Genomic DNA, 21,203 nt, shown 5'->3' with positions numbered 1-21,203 from the left:
CAAGTTACAAACTGGAAAAAAATAGTTGCAACGTATGACAAGTAATGGGTTAATCTTTTAATATAAAGAGTGTCCATAAATGATTAATTTTTAAAAAACCACATGCCATGAATATCTAAAGAAAGAAGTGGGTGATGTCCCAAGAGAGAAATACAAATGGCCACGAATACACTAAAAGCAAATTGAGATTACATTGTTTTTTGCTCCTCATATTGACAAAAGATGAAACAAGGAGAATGAACATCTTGTGTTGGTACAAGAAAAAAGGAACTCTCACACAGCACTGATGAGTGCAAACGCAGCCTTTTTGGAGTAACAGGGCAGCATGCAGTGATGTGCTGGCAGATGTTTAACCATTCACTCTCCAAAAACGAGGTACACATGTACACAAGTACACACAGATATTACTGACACAGTAGTCTGTAGCACACAATTTACAAATAACAGTGAAATGCACAATACTCTTTATGGTAAATTGCATACAGTCAATGGATTCTCACAGAATGCCTATGTTGATTTTTGCTGAATTCTTGTATCCATAGCCAATTGAAAAATGAGTATGGTTTGGCCGGGCACGGTGGCTCACACCTGTAATCCCAGCACTTTGGGAGGTTGAGGCAGGTGGTTTGCCTGAGTTCAGCAGTTTGCAACCAGCCTGGGCAACACAGTGAAACCCCAACTCTACTAAAATACACACACAAAAAATTAGCTGAGCGTGGCGGCATGTGCCTGTAGTCCCAGCTACTCAGGAGGCTGAGGCAGGAGAATTGCTTGAACCCGGGAGGCGGAGACTGCAGTGAGCCGAGATCGCACCACTGCACTCCAGCCTGGGCGACAGAGCAAGACTCCAACTCAAAAAAAGAAAAAAGTATGGTTTCAAGTGAAGAATGAGTATAGTTCTAACATGAATATTGTGTGATATTTTTATTTTTTGTTAACAAGCAAAAAGATGCTTATACTTGGTATGAGCAACTGTGTAAGTAACAATTGTAACACTGCATTGTCAGGTTTGTAACACGCAGGGGTGATGTGTATGACAGTAAGAACGCGACGAAGGGGTGGAAATGGATCTATACTGGAGCAAAGCCTCTATATTTTACTGGAATTAAATGAGTATTAACCTAAAGTAGACAATGGTAAGACACATACAGTAATCCCTAGAGCAACTGTTGTGGGTCAAATTATGTCCCCGCAAAAGACATGTTCAAGTCCTAACTTCTGGTACATGTGTATGGGATCTTTTTTGGAAATAGAATCACAAGTAAGAAGAGATCAACCAGGCGCAATGGCTCACGGCTGTAATCCCAACACTTTGGGAGGCTGAGGTGGGCAGATCACGAGGTCAAGCGATCGAGACCAGCCTGGCCAACATGTTGAAACCCCGTCTCTACCAAAAATACAAAAATTAGCTGGGTGTGGTGGTGCATGCCTGTAGTCCCAGCTACTCGGGAGGCTGAGGCAGGAAAATCACTTTAACCCAGGAGGCAGAGGTTTCAGTGAGCCAAGATCACACCATTGCACTCCAGCCTGGGCAACAAGAGCAAAACTCCATCTCAATTGCTTGAATTCGGGAGGCAGAGGCTGCAGTGAACCGAGATCATGCCATAGGACTCTAGCTCTGGGTGACAGAGTAAGACTCCATCTCAGGAAAAATAAATAAATAAATAAATTAATTAATTCAATGTTTGATAGCACAGTAGGGTGACTATACTTAAAAATTATGTAATGGGCTGGCATGGTGGCTCACACCTGTAATCCCTGCACTGTGGAAGGCCGAAGTGGTGGGATTATAGAACTAGTTGGGAGAACTGCTTGAAGCCAAGAGCTCAAGACCAGCCTGGGCAACATGGTGAGAACCTGTTTCAACAAAAAATACAAACATTAGCCAGACATGGTGGTGTGCACCTGTAGTACCAGCTACTCTGGAGGCTGAGGCCAGAGGACTGCTTTAGCCCAGGAATGTGAGGCTGCAATGGGCTATGGTGGCACCACTGCACTCCAGCCTGGGCAACAGAGTGAGACACTTGTCTCAAAAAAAAAAAGGAAAAATTACTGATACAGGCAGCAGCTTGGATGGATCTCAAGGGCATTATGTTGGGTAAACAAAAGCCAACCTCAAAGATTACCAACTGTATGATCTATATACAAAATAAAATTATAGAAATGGAGATCTGATTAGCATATTCGTGTTTACTAGCGGTTAGGGATGGGGACTAGGAAGGTTCTGTAACTACTACAGAAGGGGCTCCTTTGTAATAAAGCAACAGTTCCATATCCTGAGGGTGGAGCTGATGAACACACCCATCGATGAATGTGGTAAAACTGCACAGAACCACACACACACACACACGCACGCACGCACGCACGCATACACACAAATGAGCGCATGTAAAACTTGCAATCTGATTAGGTCTGTAGATTGCACTGACAGTTTCAAAACTGTACTATGGTTATATAAGATGTTACCACTGAAAGAACTTCAGTGATGGGCACACAGGATCTCTCTGTACCTTTTCTGGTTTCCTATGTCTATATTATTTAAAAATAAAATATTTCAAAATAGAAAGTATTTTTTAAGACCACATATTATATGGAATCAATACATGAAATGTCCAGAAAAGGGAATTTAGAGATAGAGGGCAGATCAGTGGTTGCTTGCAGCTTGGAGATAGAAGCAGGGATTGACTGCAAACAGGCACGACGGAACGTTATGCAGTAAAAGAAATGTTCTAAAGCAGAAGTGTGGGGCTGGTTACCCAACTTCGCAAATTTCCTTAAAAAAAAAAATCACTGAATTGTACAGTGGCTGAATATTACAATATGTAAATTATACTTTCATAAAGCCATTTTTTTAAAAAGCAATATAAACACTCAGTTAAATGAGAATTCTCCAAAGGCCTCCTCAAGCAGTCTTACCTGAGATTCCTTTAATGCTTGCTTTCCCCACCAAATTGGGTTGGCATCAACTACAATAACCAGAAGATTCAATTCATCTTCTGAAAATATTAACAAGAAATAAAATTTAAAACATCAGCTTCATAAAAATGAATCAAAGCTAACATTTTGAATTCATAAATTAAATCCAGAGCACCACTATAAGCCTTTAAATATTTATCACCTTCTAATTATGAGATTAACAGAAGACCCAGTTAAAGCTTTAAAGCTGGGCCAGGCACGGTGGCTCACACCTGTAATCCCAGCACTTTGGGAGGCCGAGGCAGTCAGATCACAAGGTCAGAAGATCGAGACCATCCTGGCTAACACGGTGAAACCCCATCTCTACTAAAAATACAAAAAATTAGCCAGGCGTGGTGGTGGGCGCCTGTAGTCCCAGCTACTCGGCAGGCTGAGGCAGGAGAATGGCGTGAACCCAGGAGGTGGAGCTTGCAGTGAGCCGAGGTCGTGCCACTGCACTCCAGCCTGGGCTGGGTGACAAAGCGAGACTCCATCTCAAAAAAAAAAAAAAAATGTTTTAAAGCACAGTGAGCCCTTAGCAAGCTCTTGTCTACGTCCTGAACCACTATATCTCTAACGCACTAAATGTAAACTCCATGAGGGTGGGAATTTTTGTCTTTTTGTTCACTGCTTATCCTCATTCCTACCACACTGCCTAGCACACTGCAGCTGCTCAATAAATACCTACTGAACGAGGGCCAGGTGTAGTGGCACAGGCCTGTAGTCCCAGCACTTTGAGAGGCCAAAACAGGCAGATGGCTTGAGCTCAGAAGTTCGAGACCAGCCTGGGCAACATGGCAAAACCCTTTCTCTACTAAAAATACAAAAATTAGAGCCGGGCACGGTGGCTCATGCCTGTAATCCCAGTACTTTGGGAGGCCGAGGTGGGCGGATCACTTGAGGTCATGAGTTCAAGACCAGCCTGGCCAACATGGTAAGAAACCCCATCTTTACTAAAAATACACACACACACAAAAAATTAGCTGGGCTTGGTGGCAAGCGCCTGTAACTCCAACTACTCGGGAGGCTGAGGCAGGAGAATCACTTGAACCTGGGAGGCGGAGGCTGCAGTGAGCCAAGATTGCACCACTGCACTCCAGCCTGGGTGACAGAGCAAGACTTCATCTTGGGGAGAAAAAAAAATAGCCAGGCGTGGTGGCACATGCCTGTAGTCCCAGCTACTCAGGAGGCTGAGGTGGGAGGATCGCTTGAGACCAGGAAGTCGAGGCTACAGTGAGCCATGTTCCTGCCAATGCACTCCAGCCTGGGAGACAGAATGAGACTCCGTCTGAAAAACAAAAAACAACAACAACAAAAAAACACCTGCTGCATTCTGAATGCCTGGTCAAGGACAGAAGGCACTGATTAACCAGTAGTAGGAATCCCAGTGGTAGAATTTCAGGAGCAAAAAATTAAAGGGAGGCTTAGATGTCAATTTGGCCCATACCCATCAAAGCATGTAGCAGCAAGGCCAATTGTAATTAAGAGTCACTTTTTAGGCCGGGCGCAGTGGCTCATGCCTGTAATCCCAGCACTTTGGAAGGCCAAGGTGGGCGGAACACAAGGTCAGGAGATCGAGACCATCCTGGTGAACACGGTGAAACCCCGTCTTTACTAAAAATACAAAAAAATTAGCCGGGCGTGGTGCTGGGCGCCTGTAGTCCCAGCTTCTCGGGAGGCTGAGGCAGGAGAATGGTGTGAACCCTGGAGGTGGCAGAGCTTGCAGTGAGCCGAGATCGCGCCACTGCACTCCAGCCTGGGGGACAGAGCGAGACTCCGTACAAAAAAAAAAAAAAAAAAGTCACTTTTTAAAAGGTAAAAAAAACCAGGCTGGGTGCAGTAGCTTAAGCCTGTAATCCCAGCACTTTGGGAGGCTGAGGTGGGCAGATCACCTGAGGTCAGGAGTTCAAGACCAGCCTGGCCAACATTGTGAAACCCCGTCTCTACTAAAAATACAAGTATTAGCCAGGCATGGTGGCACATGCCTATAATTCCTGCTACTCGGGAGGCTGAGGCAGGAGAATCGCTTGAACCTGGGAGGCAGAGGTTGCTGTGAGCCAAGAGTGCGCCACTGCACTTCAGCCTGGGCGACAGAGCGGGACTCTGTCTCAAAAAAAAAAAGTAAAACAACAGAGGGAAAAGCAATTCCTGCATCAAAATTTTACCGTTAAGAGGAATTCTATTCTCTAAACTAAACAGCCTACAACACATTCATCATTTGTTTGGATTTTTTCTTTTTTTTTTTTTTTGAGACAGTCTCACTCTGTCACCCAGGCTGGAGTACAGTGGCGTGATCTTGGCTCACTGCAAGCTCCGCCTCCCAGGTTCACACCATCCTCCCTGCCTCAGCTTCCCAAGTAGCTGGGACTCCAGGTTTAGCCCACCACCACACCTGGCTAATTTTTTGTATATTTTTTCTAGTAGAGAAGGGGTTTCACCATGTTAGCCAGGATGGTCTCGATCTTCTGACCTTGTGATCCGCCCGCCTCGGCCTCCCAAAGTGCTGGGATTACAGGCGTGAGCCACCGTGCCTGGCGTTTTTGAGTGTTTTTTTAAGAGATGGGGGTCTCGATAAACTGCCCAGGCTGGTTTTGAAATCCTGGGCTTGCGATCCTCCGGCGTCCGCCTCCCCAGTAGAGTAAGGACTACATGCATGCACCACCCCAAACACATTAGTCCTTCAACAACAGTGTTAAGATGTTGAGGATACTGGGTCCAATCCCTCAAAGAGACTATACTCTAATTGAGGTGACAGATAGACATACAAACCTGTGAGCACACACTGTTATGAAAGGCCCAGGACGCTCATTTATTTATTTATGTATTTTTAAACAAATTTTTGAGACAAGGTCTCAAGGTTGGAGTACAGTATCACAAATATAGCTCACTGCAGCCTTGACGTCCTGGGCTCAAGTGATCTTCCTGTCTCAGTCTCCCACATAACTGGGACAACAGGCGTGCACTACCACATCCAGCTAAATTTTTTTTTTCTTTCGAGGTGGAATTTTGCTCTTGTTGATCAGGATGGAGTGCAATGGCGCGATCTCGGCTCACCACAACCTCCGCCTCCTGAGTAGCCGGGATTACAGGCATGCGCCACCAAGCCTAGCTAATTTTGTATTTTTAGTAGAGATGGGGTTTCTCCATGTTGGTCAGGCTGGTCTCGAACTCTTTTTTTTTTTGAGACGGAGTCTCGGCTCACTGCTAGCTCCAGGCTCCTGGGTTCACGCCATTCTCCGGCCTCAACCTCCCGAGTAGCTGGGACTACAGGCGCCCGCCACCTCGCCCGGCTAGTTTTTTGTATTTCTTAGTAGAGACGAGGTTTCACCGTGTTATGGTCTCGATCTCCTGACCTCGTGATCCACCCGTCTCGGCCTCCCAAAGTGCTGGGATTACAGGCTTGAGCCACCGCGCCCGGCCTCGAACTCTTGACCTCAAGTGATCTGCCTGCCTTGGCCTCCCAAAGTGCTGGGATTACAGGTATGAGCTACCGCGCCCAGCCACCCAGCTAATTTTTAAATTTTTGTAGAGATGGGGTCTCATTTTGTTGGCTAGGCTGGTCTCGAACTCCTGGGCTCAAGTGATCCTCCTACCTCGGCCTCCTAAAGTGTTGGGATTACAGGCGTGAGCCGCCGTGCCTGGCTCCAGGATGCTCATTTAATAGCAAAGAGCAGTAATGCCTTTCCTCCCTCCATACTTTCCTTCCTGCAGTCCTGTCTTCTACATTAGGATAATCTCCACCCTATATTTGATTTCTGCTTATTCAAATCCCAATTACTCCTCAAGGCCCCAAACCAAAGCAAACTCTTTCTTCTTCGTGACTCCCCTACCTCAGAGCAGAAGGAATACCAGCCTCCTCTGCACTAAGCACCGGAATCTGCAATCCCAAAATCCCATTCCATCCTGACAACCACCCAGCAAAGGACATTTTCCTGCCATTTTTCATCAATTATAAGACCACCCCCACCCCATGATTTTTACAACGAATAGTTGTTGACATCTGGATGGTATCCTTATCATTAAGATTAGTGGCATTTTTTCTTTCTTAGTGGTATATTAAATAATGGTACATCTCATAATCAATATTAGATTAGCTGAAATATGAAATATGGTATTCCTATTCTGCAAATGAAAGTAACGTGTCCTAAGTCACATATGGCCTGCTAACAAGTGGCAAGGCCAAAGCCCTGTTCTAAAGACAGATCTGCTTGACTATAAAGACTGTGGCTCTTCACTGCCCCACTGCCCACCTCTGACAACCCACAGCTCTCTCTTCTAATGGCACTTAGCACTTACTACTTCATTTTACAGTTAGTTGTGCTTCTGATCTCTCTTCCCAGTCCTGCCCACTTAAGACTGTGGACTTCTTAAAAAAAGATGGAATTTGCTAATCCTAGGATAAAATAATGTGTGTAAAACAGGACTGGTGTAGTGGCTCACGCTTGTAATCCCAACACTTTGGGAGGTCGAGGAAGAAAGATCACTTCAGCCCAGGAGTTTGAGACTAGCCTGGGCAAAATAGTGAGATCTTGTCTCTTTTTTTTTTTTTTTTTTTGCGACGGAGTCTTGCTCTGTCGCCCAAGCTAGAGTGCAGTGACACGATCTCAGCTCACTGCAACCCCCGCCTCTTGAGTTCAAGCACTTTTCCTGCCTCAGCCTCCCAAGTAGCTGGGATTATAGGCGTGCACCACCTCGTCCAGCTAATTTTTTTGTATTTTTAGCAGAGACAGGGTTTCGCCATGTTGGCCAGGCTGGTCTCAAACTCCTGACCTCAAGTGATCCACCCACCTTGGCCTCCCAAAGTGCTGGGATTACAGGCGTGAGCCACTGTGCCCAGCCACCTTTTTTTTTTTTTAAATAGAAAAACCAAACAAAAAAATGTGTAAATCACACAACGAAGCACCTAGGACAGAAGCACTTAATACAACTGTGTCTGCCAGACAGAAAAAGTGTTGCCTGTAAAGAAAAGTGTGCATCTATACACCCACAATGTCCCTGTGAATTTCCTTCTTTAGTTCGCTACCTCATTTGTAGACAGAAGCAATGCCAGGCCTGCCTCCCTCACAGGGTTGTGGTACGGTTTCACATCAATTAAGAGAGGATGGACAATTATTACAGTTCCTGAAAGGGATCCCCTATCTCTATTCTTGCTCCCCACAGTCCATTTTCCACACAACAGCCACAGTGATCTTTTAAAATTGCAAACCAGATCATAACACTTCCTGGCTTAAAACTCTACAATGTCTTTGTCTTGCACCTAAAAATAAAGCCTAACTTCTCTATCACGGCCAATAAGGCCCTGCATGACCTGAAACTGGCTGGTTCTCTGATCTCATCCCTCTAGCCTCCTTTTTCTTCAAGACATCTGACTGTGTATGTGGCAGCTAATGTATGAATGGGTCTCCCCACCATCCTCTACCCGCAAGCTCTCCATTCCTCCCTTCTCGGTGTAACTTGTAACTCTGCCACAGGGCCCTTGCACTTAAAGTGCACTTTCCCAGAACTTCACACAATCATTTGAGTCGGTTTCAATATCCTGCATTTTTCCTTGGCCCCGATTAAAACAGCGCCTCCTCAAAGTCACAATGTACTATTGTAACTAGGACCGTATTATTACATGATCTTCATAGCTCTTTTCATCCTTTGAAAAATAATTTATTTTTTAATTTTTTATTGACGAGATCATGCCCTGTCACCCATGCTGGGAGCAGTGCTCCGATCATAGCTCACTGAAGCCTCGAACTCCTGGGCTCAAGTGATTCTCCCGCCTCACCCTCCCGAGTAGCTGGGACCACAGACATGCGCCCGGCTAATTATTTTATTTTTCTGTAGAGATGGGGTCTGGCTGTGTTGCCCAGGCAGGTCTCGAACTCCCGGCTTCAAGCGATTCTCCCGCCTCGGCCTCCCAAAGTGCTGGGATTACAGGCTTAATCCACCCGGGTGTGACCCGGCCGAAATTATTTTTATTTATTGTCGTCTGTTTCACCCAGTAGACTGTAACCTCCACTAAGGCCCCTGTCTGTCACGATCCCTGCTACAATCCAATAAATAATGCCTGCACACAGGAGGCGATCCAAAAATATTTACTGAATGAATGACTGAATGCCTTGGCTACTCCTCTAAAGACCAAACGGGTTCTATCCAGCCCAAAGGACACACTCCATCTGGCCGGTCATAGCCGGATCGAGCCCGCCGAGCCCCGGAGTCGAACTCCGCCCTGCAGGGTCCTCACCGTCTGAAACCATGGCTGTCCCAGCACCTCAGCGAAGAACAAGCGGTGGTCAGGCGAGCGTCTCAAACGCTGCGCAGCCCAACATCCGGCGCCGCCGAGTGACGCACAAAGTGCTTTGACTCATGCCAGCCCCCTAAGCTGCGGAAGTGGAGTGCGGAGATGCGCCGGTTGTGGGGTACGGAAGTGCGCCACGGCAGTGCGCCGGAAGTGTGGTGCGGAGGTGTGCGGTACGCTGTCAGACTGGCTGGGAGGCGGCGCGGCCGGCGGACCCGTTCAAGACAGCGCGGGCGGCTCGGGTGCCCTGGGGCTCCGCCGCAGGAGGACGCCATGGACGACAAGGGTAAATCAGGACAGGCCAGGGCTGCTAGGCTACAGCAGAGCCGTTCAGGGGTCCCCCCAACCTCTCACATCCAGGCTGAGCTCCCGAAGAGATGTCTTTTGAACTTCAGGCTGCTTCACTGGATGTGTTTCCTCGAGTCAGAACTAAATCCCCCGCGCTGCTCTTGTTTTCAGGGATGCGCCCTGACGGTATTTGCAGGCACCCCTCCCACACATACGCTCCTTCCCGGTGCCTGTCTCCAGAAGGGCCTTCGCAGTTTCGATTTCCTTATATGTGAAATAGGAGTAAGACTCCCTGCCTTGTTGGATCTGTCATTAAAATTAGAATGAATAAGGCATATTTGATGTGCTCATCTAGTATGCTTATTAAGTGAAACACAAGGGCAAACTAATATACTTTTCATGTAAAGAAATAAAGGGGAGTGGGTGGAACTCCATATGTATTTGTAACATATATGTGTATGTGAATAGACTTGTATTAGCATAGACTGTCTGGAGGGGTGCAGGAGAAATTGGCAAGGTGGTTGACTTTGGGATCCTCTCAGATCTTAGGGCCAAGAATGCTGAAGAGAGAATGACTTTTCATCATCATTTACTCGGACTTAATTTTTAGGCCTTGCACACCAGTAGCTTTTTCAAAATAATAAAGAGCTCTTGCAAACAGCAAAGTGGTGTTTTCTCTATTCCTATCAACGTTTATTGCATCCCTGAAACTAAATACCCTAAAAAGAAAGTATTTTTTAAATTATTTGCTTCTTAAAAAGTCAGCAGTCATTAACAAGCTCTCTTGCCTTACATGCTGCTAAATGAATTAGATGAATCGCTTTTTTCACTTTTTCCAGAGTTAATTGAATACTTTAAGTCTCAGATGAAAGAAGATCCTGACATGGCCTCAGCAGTGGCTGCCATCCGGACGTTGCTGGAGTTCTTGAAGCGAGATAAAGGTATAGAGAGTCATCTGTTAACATTCTGGGATTTAGGAAAGTCTTTTTTTTAAAAAACGAGACGGAGTCTCGCTCTGTCGCCCAGGCTGGAGTACACTGGTGCAATCTTGGCTTACTGCAACCTCCGCCTCCTGGGTTCAAGCAATTCTCCTGCCTCAGCCTCCTCAGTAGCTGGGACTACAGGCGCACGCTGCCATGCCTGGCTAATTTTTTTGTATTTTAGAGACAGGGTTTCACCATGTTACCCAGGCTGATCTCGAACTCCTGAGCTTAGGCAATCTGCCTGCCTTGGCCTCCCAAAGTGTTAGGATTACAGGCGTGAGCCACTGTGCTCGGCCCCTTTTTTTTTTTTTTTTTTTTTTTTTTGAGACAGGTTTGCTCTTGTCTCCCAGGCTGGAGTGCAGTGGCACGATCTTGGCTCACTGCAACTTCTGCCTCTCAAGTTCAAGTGATTCTCTTGCCTCAGCCTTCCGAGTAGCTGGGATTACAGGCATGCACTATCACACCTGGCAAATTTTTTTATTTTATTTTTAGTGGAGACGGGGTTTCACCATGTTGGCCACACTGGTCTTAAATCCTGACCTCAGGTGATCTGTCCGCCTCGCCCTCCCAAACTGCTGGGATTACAGGCATGAGCCTGTGTTCGGCCAGGAAATTCTTCTCATGACTTTTGGAAATGTAGAAAGTGAGAGATGCATGTTTGCCTGCATAAAGTAGTACAGCTCCAAGCTCAGTTTCTGCCTTCATTTCAGACTTTTCAATCTGGAGAGAGCCCTTACATTGTCATCAAAAGGATCCCTATCATAAGTGAAATATACTTTGAATCAAGAGTGACTATTTTATATTGTGTTAACCATGATGCTTAAATTACAGTAGCAATTCAGCTTTATAAGTGTTTATTAGGCCTCCACCTTGTGCCAGATTCTGTACAGATGTTACAGGGAATGTTCCAGAATAAATTCTGGTATTAGTATTATTTATTGTGATCCCCTAATTCAGCACCCTAAACGTTAGCATCTAGGTATAGCATGAAATCTTGTATAGGCAAAATAATAATAAGGCCTTTAATCTGAAGGGCAGGCCTAGAGACGCTTGTCTCTAAGGCAACCTCCAGTGTCTTCCCATTGTTCTTAAAATAACATCCAAACAACCTTAGCCTCACCCATACCACCTTGCAGAACTCATCTGCCGCTGCTACTCAATGTGTTTCCATGCCTCAGCCTCCCAAAGTGCTGGGATTACAGGCGTGAGCCACCATGCCTGGCCACCCGGCTTTATTTCCATGTGTGCTTGTTTACTATCCGCTTCCTCTATTAGAATCAAAACTCCATCAGATCATAACCCTAGGGGCCTGTCTTGTTCACTGATACATTCCTCTTATCTAGAACAGTGCCTGGTATAGAGTATGTACCTAATAAATGTTCATTGAATGAATGAATGAATTGAAGACACAGGTCGGGGCTGTGGTCCTAATGTGAACATCACATTCCTTGGATCATTTCAGGGGAGACAATCCAGGGCCTGAGGGCGAATCTCACCAGTGCCATAGAAACTCTGTGTGGTGTGGACTCCTCCGTGGCAGTGTCCTCTGGCGGGGAGCTCTTCCTCCGCTTCATCAGCCTTACCTCCCTGGAATACTCCGTAAGCACCTGCTCTCCCTGGGGTTACCTTTCTACTTCTCCATTCAGTGACAGACATTCTCAGCATTACCTGGATCTTCCCTGTCCCCTCATTTTGCTCTTTTCTTCCTAGGATTACTCCAAATGTAAAAAGATCATGATTGAGCGGGGAGAACTTTTTCTCAGAAGAATATCACTGTCAAGAAACAAAATTGCAGATCTGTGCCATACTTTCATCAAAGATGGAGCGGTGAGTGGATAACCATCATGCGTGCTAAGGAGGAGCAAGGGCTTCGAGTCTGACTGCCTGGGGTAAAATCCAGGCTTTGGCATTCATTTGCTGTGGAGCCTTGGACAGGTTACTTAACCTCTCTGCAAAGCTTTCTCATCTGTTCAATAAGGGTGAGAATAGTACCTACCTCCTAGGGTTGTTGTGAGGATTAAATGAGGCAGGACGTGTAAGGGGCAAAGGGTGTGAGGGCTTGGTATTGTGTCTGGCACTTAGTAAGTGCCACGTGAATGTAGATCTTGTTATTAGAGACGGTTGTCATTGTAAACAGAGAGGGACAGTGGGACAGCATGTGTGATTCTTGATTTAATACAGTGTTTTACTAAAGAAGTATTTTTATGATTGTGTATGTAGTAAATCTGAATTAACACAGAACAGCTCTTGTCACTGGTTAACACTGAGGACTTTCTTAGTGAAGGTTAGCAATAAAGGGAGATTGAGGGAAATTTTCTTTTTAACTTCATTTTAGATGCTATTACAGAGATGTAAAGCTGCTCAGTGTTTATAAGTGAGGAAAGACAGGAGGTGCAAGTTGAGCCATCTCCCAGCACAGGTGTAATGAAACTTTCATAATGCCCCTCCCACCAGCATACGTCCTTTTGCTACCTCGGCCTCCCCTGACCATAAAATTACTTACTTGCATTTTGACTCTTAAATCTTGTCCTCCATTTTATTAGCCCCTTCCCAACCTTTGACATTTGTTATTAAATAAATGGCATGATAGATGTGAGTGAAACTTGTTCAAAAGCCAGTTGCAAACAAAGCCTTTTTTGGGCAAGTGGAGGCAAGGTTGTGACTTCCTTTCACTAGGGCCTTCTCCTTCCACAGACCTGCTGTGCCATCAGTATTGTGCAGGTTTTGTTTGCTCTAGTGTAGTGTGATACATGTGTACTTCACCTGCAGTCACCTACTGAGGACTGATTTAGACAAAATTCATAGCAGAGCTGCTCAGATTTGAAAGTGCAGAGGAGTCAGGTGGGGTCTTATTAAATGCAGATTGGGATTCTGTGGGTTTGGGCTAGGGCCCAGGAAGCTGCCTTTCTAACAGGTTCTCAGGTGAGACCCAGAAAGGAGCTAGAGAGCTGGTTCTGCCCTCTTGTCTTACTCTGTCTTCTGCACTCTTCCACAGAAAAGAGGTTATGGAGGCTGGGCATGGTGGCTTATGCCTGTAATCCCAGCACTTTGGAAAGCCAAGACGGGCAGATTGCTTGAGTCCAGGAGTCCAAGACCAGCCCGGGCAACATGGCAAAACCTCATCTCTACTAAAAATACAAAAACTTAGCCAGGCGTGGTGGCACAATCCTGTGGTCCCAGCTACTCGGGGGCCTGAGGTGGGAGAATCACCTGAACCCAGGAAGTTGCGGCTGCAGTGAGCTATCATACCACTGCATTCCAGCCTGGGCAACAGGAGTGAGATCCTGTCTCACCAAGAAAAAAAAAAAAAAAAGAAAGAAAGAAAAGAGGTTATGGGCCCACTGCAGTGGCTTATGTGTGTAATCTTAGCCAGAGGTTCGCTTGAGGCCAGGAATTCAACACTAGCCTGAGCAATATAGGGAGAGAGGCCCTATTTCTACAAAAAATAAAATAAATTAGCTAGTCATAGTGCTGCACATCTGTAGTCCCAGCTACTGGGGTGGCTGAGGTGGGAGGATCACTTGAGCCCAGGATGTCAAGGCTACAGTGAGCCATGAACACTCCACTGCACTCCAGCCTAGGCATCAGAGCAAGACTTTGGCTCAAGAAAGAAAAGAAATTATGCATAAGTGTCTACACGTTGCATCCATGCCACAGATAGGTTGTGATTACCCCAAACAGTTTATAAATTCAAAAAAATTAGCCATCATTTCAAAATTGGATTTTTGGCCCCTGTAAGCAAAACTGTCACCTCGTCTGGCAATCATGGGGCCACATGACGACAGCTAGGGCTGAGGAGTCCTGGCCCTCCTTAGCCTTTTCTTTTTGAGACAGGGTCTCAATCTGTTGCCCAGACTAGAGTACACTGGCATGATTACGGCTCATTGCAGCCTCAACCTCCCAGGCTCGAGTGATCCCCCCACCTTAGCCTCCCAAGTAGCTGGGACTATAGGCACATGCCGCTGCATCCAGCTAATTTTTTTTGTTGTTATTTTTTGTAGAGATGGGGTATTGCCAAGTTGCCCATACTGGTTTTGAACTCCTGGGCTCAAGCAGTCCCCCAACCTTGGCCTCCCAAAATGCTGGGAGTACAGGTGTGAGCCAGCACACCCAGCCTTCCGTAGCCTTTTCGCTTTGCTGCTGACCCCACCCAACCTGCTGCAGTGACTTCTGCTACCTACCTGGTTCCCGTAGGCCTGAGTGTGCAAACCATGTCTTAGAAATAGGGAAACCAACCTAAGGGAACCTCATGGAGACTTCAGCTATCCAGGCTTTTGTATCCTTTGGGTAACACTGTGTGGGAGTTCCATTTCTGCACCTGCTATGGGATGTGAGACCTGGCAGAAACTTTTTCAGCTTGCAAATGGGATGGAAACTGTACCATCAGGTCTCCTTTCGGTTGTGGTTGATTTGTGAGAAAGTGTACAGAGACGCTTAGGGTGTCGGGAACACGCGCCGCAGTGCAGAGGGTGTGAGTGAGCAGCAAGGAGCCTGGCCCTTTGATGAAGCTTTCTTGGTCCACAGACAATATTGACTCACGCCTACTCCAGAGTGGTCCTGAGAGTCCTGGAAGCAGCCGTGGCGGCCAAGAAGCGATTTAGTGTATACGTCACAGAGTCACAGCCTGATTTGTCAGGGCAAGTACCTTTCTGTTCAGTTATGTGCCCAGCCATCATCGTACACAGCAAACTGCAGATTAGAGTCCAACAGAATCAGAACCAGAATGTGCCCCCAACTTGCCAGCAGTCAGCATTGCCTTTCATTGTACCTTTTCCTGCCTTTGGAATAAAAATCACTGAATTTGCAGCAGGTCACAGTATAGGATCTAGGGGTTTCACTTAAGTAGTTAACGCTGTGGTAGAGCAGAGATTTATTGATGAAAGATTTTTGTCAAGGAATAGGTAACTCACATCTCCCTCTCTCTAGACGATAATAAAAGCAAAACTTCCTCCTTTTTTCCTGAATTTACATCTCTTACCCAGAGTCTCTAAGAGTATAGTTTTCCAAAAATACTTCTTTCTAAAAAACCCAAATTCTTGTTTCCTTACTCCAAAGTCTTGGGATCTGCCCCTTAACCCATTAGTATTAATGTGAGTTTCAAGCAAACATCCACTGTCCACATTAAGTGATTCATCATACATCACTGTGGGACTGTCTTGTACTTCCTCTAACATTCTAAAAATGTATGTCATCTTCAGTAAGAAAATGGCTAAAGCCCTCTGCCACCTCAACGTCCCTGTCACTGTGGTGCTAGATGCTGCTGTCGGGTGAGTGCCCATCTTCCCCAGCCATAATCACCTCCCCCACCCCACACTGGCTCACAGCAGGGTTTTCAGATTGAAAGTTTGAGTCCCATTCATAAAACCACAGCAGGCAGCGTCCTGCTTCTTAATTAATAGCTGCCCTGAACCAGTAAGCTTGTTATGAGGCTGTGATAGCATACAAAGACGACAGAGCTGTAGGATGTTGGGGAGAGTGGGAGTTGTGTCTATAGCTTTATGGCTGTAAGTGTGAGTGCGTTTTTTTGTGTATTTGTTTTTGTTTTGTTTTTGGGGTTTTTTTTTTTTTTTTTTTTTTTGAGACGGAGTCTTGCTCTGTCACCCAGGCTGGAGTGCAGTGGCCGGATCTCAGCTCACTGCAAGCTCCGCCTCCCGGGTTTATGCCATTCTCCTGCCTCAGCCTCCCGAGTAGCTGGGATTACAGGCACCCACCACCATGTCCAGCTAATTTTTTAGTAGAGACGGGGTTTCGCCGTGTTAGCCAGGATGGTCTCGATCTCCTGACCTTGTGATCCGCCCGCCTTGGCCTCCCAAAGTGCTGGAATTACAGGCATGAGCCACCATGCCCGGCCTGTTTGTTTGTTGAGACAGAGTCTTGCCCTGTCGCCCAGGCTGGAGTGCAGTGGTGCGATCTTGGTTCACTGCAATCTCCGCCTCCCAGGTTCAAGTGATTCTCCTGTCTCAGCCTCCCAAGTAACTGGGATTACTGGTGCATGCCACCATGCCAGGTTAATTCTTTTGTATTTTTAGTAGAGGTGGGGTTTCACCACGTTGGCCAGGCTGGTCTCGAACTCCTTACCTCAGGTGATCTGCCCGCCTCAGCCTCCCAAAGTGCTGGGATTACAGGCATGAGCCACCACGCCCGGCCAGTGTGAATGCATTTATTTAAGAGCAAAGTACAAAGGTCAGTTGGGATCAGCAGAGGGTAATCAGGGCCTCTGTTTCTGTGAAGACCTGGCTGTCCTCAGTGGCATGCTGGGATGCTTTGTCTCACCTAGAAGATGCAGCTTCCGTGGCAAAGCCAAGGTCACATGTTCCTGGGATTGTCAGTGTATTTCACAAGAGAAAACAAGAGTAATGATCTCTTGGAATGAAAACAAAATAGATGATTAAGGAAATTAGGAATGTGTTCAAAAGTAAGCATTTTGAGGAATTCTTCTAATTGCTCATTTTAGAAACTAAATTGGCCTTCATCCTACCAGAAAGATTCTTAAGTTTGGGCACAGTGGCTCATACCTGAGGCAGGCGGATCGCTAGAGTGCAGGAGTTGGACACCAGCCTGGGCAATACCCATCTCTACAAAAAAAATACAGAAATTAGCTGGGCATGGTAGCGTATGCTGTGGTCCCAGCTACCTGGGAGGCTGAAATGGGAGGATCACTTGAGCCTAAGAGGTAGAAGTTTGGTCTGAGATCATGCCACTGCACTCTAGCGTGGGCAACAGAGTGAGACCTTGTCTCAAAAAAAAAAAAAAGAAAGATTTTTAAATTGCATCACATCAGATTTTAAAATTTTGTTTGGTTTGAACTGAAGTAGAACAGAAAGTAGAGGATACCACACTTGGAAAGATGACTGCTGTGTCAGGACATTCTTGCTTCAGTTACACACATATGTACGTGTGCATGCCCCGGGCGGCAGTGTGAAGTGTATGTCTCATTGTAGTGTCATGAACAAAAAACGCCCCTGGTAACAATGCCAGGGGTCTATCGTGTGTTAAGCGCTCTTTAAAAAAAAAAAGTAGTTATGGGAGGAACTTACCTTGATAGAAATGGAATATTGATCTTTGCAGATGATGATGCTACTCGTTAGAGACAAGAAAATAAAGCATGAAAAGCTTTTTTTCCCCTTAGCTACATCATGGAGAAGGCAGATCTTGTCATAGTTGGTGCCGAAGGAGTTGTTGAAAATGGAGGAATTATTAACAAGGTAAGAGCGTCAGTTCTCCCCAGTTCCCTGCTCAAGACTTGGAGGTGTCTTGCTGACCTAGGACACCACAGCAGTGTTGTTGATTACAGTTCCTTCTAACCCTCCTTCACTTCAGGACTTCATCATGGTGTATTGAGTTGTTGCCCAGTTCCCATAACTCATAGCAATGGTCAGTCCAGTTTTGGTCAAATCTTTCTTCTTTTTAGGTTGGTCTGCATAAATGAAGACAATGTAATTTGGTCAGGTGTGATGGCTGATACCTATAATCCTAGCAATTCAAGAGGCCAGGGTGGGAGGATCACTTGAGGCCTTGAGTTTAAGACCAGCCTGGGCAACATAGTGAAACCCTGTCTCTACAAAAAATTAGAAAAATTAGCTGGGCGTGGTGGTGCTTACCTGTAGTTCCACCTGCCGAGGAAGCTGAGGCAGGGGTATCACTGGAGTCCAGGAATTTGAGATTGCAGTAAGTTATGATTACACCACTGCATTCCAGCCTGGGCGATGGTGAGATCCTGTCTCAGAAAAAAAAAAAAAAAAGTGTAATTTATATTTAATTTATAGAAAATTGGCTTGAATTGGAATTGGGGTTTGGTTTTTATTTTTTAATTCTTTATGTGTACATTTTATTCTTTATCATATATATACACATAATAAAAACATACAAATATTTATTTTTAAAATACTATTTGTATATTTACATATAAAGTATGTATGTATAAAATATGTGTATTTATATGTAAATATTTTATATATTTTTAAATAGAGACACGTTCACTCTGTTGGCCAGGCTGTAGTGTAGTTCAGTGGTCATAACTTACTGCAGTCTTGAACTCCTAGCCTGAAGCAACCCTTCCACTTCTCAAAGTGCTAGGATTACAGGCGTGAGCCACTGTGGCCAGCCTGTCGTTTGTTTTCATTTTAATTGAGCACATTTGACCTCCATTTTTACAATTTCTCTCTCCATTATTTAATTTAGAAAGGCTTCATGAAAGCTTTTTTTAGTTAAAATATATATAACATAAGGCCGGGCGTGGTGGCTCACACCCATAATCCCAACACTTTGGGAGGCTGAGGCAGGCGGACCACCTGAGGTCAGGAATTTGACACCAGCCTAGCCAACATGGTGAAACCCCATGTCTACTAAAAATACAAAAAATTAGCTGGGCATGGTGGCGGGCACCTGTAATCCCAGCTACTTGGGAGGTTGAGGCAGGAGAATCGCTTGAACCTGGGAGGTGGAGGTCTGCAGTGTTGAGTCACATAACTGTATATTTGAGAAACTAATGATTTTCCACAGCAGCTGCACTACTTTACATTCCCACTAGCAAAGCAAAGGTTCCAGTTTCTCTACATCCTTGCCAACACTTGTTTTTTTAAATTTTTTTGTTTTGAGATGGAGTTTCACTCTTGTTGCTCAGGCTGGAGTGCAATGGCACAACCTTGGCTCACTGTAACCTCCGGCCCCCCGGGTTCAAGCGAGTCTCCTGCCTCAGCCTCCCTAGTAGCTGGGATTACAGGCGCCGCGCCCCCCACCCCACCACGCCCAGCTAATTTTTCATATTTTTAGTAGAGATGGGGTTTCCCTATGTTGGCCAGCTGGGTCTCAAACTCCTGACCTCAGGTGATCCACCTGCTTCGGCCTCCCAAAATGCTGGGATACAGGTGTGCGCCACTGAGCCCAGCCTGCTTTTCTGTGGCTTCTCCTTCGGATGCACTCTAGAGCTCATCCATTCCATTTCCTGCCTTCCCAGATTGGAACCAACCAGATGGCTGTGTGTGCCAAAGCACAGAATAAACCTTTCTATGCGGTTGCAGAAAGTTTCAAGTTTGTCCGACTCTTTCCACTAAACCAGCAAGACGTCCCAGATAAGTTTAAGGCAAGAGTTTTACATATTTGAAGGGGTACGAACATCTAAATGGAAACTTTTGGAAATTGTAGTCCTAAGAATGTTCCAGTAGTTTTTTCACTTCCTATTGCTACTTTCCGCAACACTTGGAATACAAAGATAAATTGGTGGCTGGACTCACACATTTGTCCCTAGCATTTCAGTCTTTCAGTCTCTTTAAGTAGCACCATAGATGGGTGGAGAGGAAGCCAGAAGCTGGTGGGTAAGTCCCAGCTTTGGACTCAACTGAGGTCAGCTCCCATCACCACAACTTACAAACTGTGCGAGTTGAGGCAAGTCCCTTCAACCTCTGAACCTGTTTCCTTGTCTGTCAAATGGCACAGCAGTATCTGACAGGGTCATGAGGATTCTAAGATAGTCTTAGCACAGTCCCTGGCACGCTGCAAGCTGTCTGTTGTGACTCTCAATCATACTTCGAGGGGTCTGGAGAAGTTAATCCAGCATGAGAATGAGGGGACATGTGATTTAAGTTTGTTACACTACAGCTCTTGGCCAGCACGCCGCCATGATCTGGCTTATGGCCACAACTCTGCCCTCCTCTCCAGTGTCCTGCATAGCTAGCTTCTCCCATTTTCAGAGAGCAGTCTCAGGAAGTAGCACACTGATCACTCACGCCAAGGCCCTACCAGTATGGAGCCCTAAACATTCAGTGCCGACTAATGTGTACTTCTCTCCTCAGTATAAGGCAGATACTCTCAAGGTCGCACAGACTGGACAAGACCTCAAAGAGGAGCATCCGTGGGTCGACTACACTGCCCCTTCCTTAATCACTCTGCTGTTTACAGACCTGGGCGTGCTGACACCCTCAGCAGTCAGCGATGAGCTCATCAAGCTCTATTTGTAACCTGTGGGCCCTTTCCTGCCAAGGTGCAGCTTCTGTAGTTGAGGCTGAGGCAGGGTGAGTAGCTGCTTGACACCCCAGTGAGCCAGGCCAAACCTGAGATGCATTTTAATGAAGATTTATGGAGTAAGGACTTAAAATCATACATCTTGGAGAACCTTTCGTATTCATTTCAGTCCCATCTAAAAATGTGTCAGTTATTCTAAATCCCAACCTAAATTGTTCTTATGGTTTCTAGAAACTTTCCTTTTTAGTTTCCAGAAATACAAGTTAGATAATTGACTACTTAACTGATGAAAGATGAGCCCAAGTCCATCTCTCCTCATCCTCCCCTGCACTCGACTGATCTGCCAAAAGCATGCGAGATGCAGGGGAAAAGCAGCCACACCCCTCTGCCACAAACGACCAACAGCTGGTCAGGACGTTACACGCCGTGCCTTGTAAGAGGCAAGAAACACTTGCCGAATCTGCGTCTGGCTTCCAGTGGTAAGCACATTCCTCAGCAGGATCAAGCCAAACAGGAAAAACTGTACCAAGAGAACATGAGGCGGGCAGAAACATTTAGCAACAGTATTCTGCATGGCTCACTGCTTAAGAAAATGCCTTCTGGAATATTTGTAAACTAAAGTTCTGTATGTGTAAGAGATGTTTAAATATGTTTGGGTCCTAAACAGCTTTTTAAAATTATACTTGGGAACAACTTCAGCATCTTTTCAAATAAACTCTATGATAAAGACT

General features: G+C 45.8%; 2 protein-coding genes across 8 annotated transcripts in view; one reads left to right on the top strand and one right to left on the bottom strand.

Annotated features, from left to right (window-relative positions):
* Positions 1–9,316, bottom strand: part of GTF2H3 (general transcription factor IIH subunit 3) — a 28,386-nt gene extending 19,070 nt beyond the window's left edge. For 3 of the 6 annotated variants that reach the window (XM_003907343.5, XM_009181977.4, XM_009181976.4), the window contains exons 1-2: positions 9,188–9,316; positions 2,917–2,996 (exon numbers count right to left, since the gene is read on the bottom strand). In XM_003907343.5, coding sequence (XP_003907392.1) covers positions 2,917–2,996; positions 9,188–9,200 — 93 coding nt within the window. In that variant the 5' untranslated portion in view covers positions 9,201–9,316. The remainder of the gene's footprint in view (positions 1–2,916; positions 2,997–9,187) is intronic. The other 3 variants (XM_009181978.2, XM_021923125.2, XM_003907344.5) reach the window with 3 other exon arrangements.
* Positions 9,291–21,202, top strand: EIF2B1 (eukaryotic translation initiation factor 2B subunit alpha). Of its 2 annotated transcripts, XM_003907342.4 has the most exons (9): positions 9,291–9,527; positions 10,369–10,470; positions 11,975–12,111; positions 12,223–12,339; positions 15,037–15,149; positions 15,711–15,779; positions 17,642–17,717; positions 19,469–19,594; positions 20,304–21,202. In XM_003907342.4, the coding sequence occupies exons 1-9, from the start codon at positions 9,347–9,349 to the stop codon at positions 20,466–20,468; spliced, it is 1,086 nt and encodes a 361-aa protein (XP_003907391.1). In that variant the 5' UTR covers positions 9,291–9,346; the 3' UTR covers positions 20,469–21,202. The 2 variants fall into 2 exon arrangements, with proteins under 2 accessions (XP_003907391.1, XP_009180243.1); XM_009181979.3 differs by lacking the exon at positions 15,711–15,779 and having other exon boundaries at positions 20,304–21,201.
* The last annotated feature ends 1 nt before the right edge of the window (position 21,203 follows it).

Source organism: Papio anubis, chromosome 9, assembly GCF_008728515.1.
Source record: "Papio anubis isolate 15944 chromosome 9, Panubis1.0, whole genome shotgun sequence".
In the NCBI taxonomy this organism is placed as follows: domain Eukaryota; kingdom Metazoa; phylum Chordata; class Mammalia; order Primates; family Cercopithecidae; genus Papio; species Papio anubis.
Note: the sequence above shows the minus strand (reverse complement) of the source record. Positions and strands in the feature narration are given on the sequence as shown.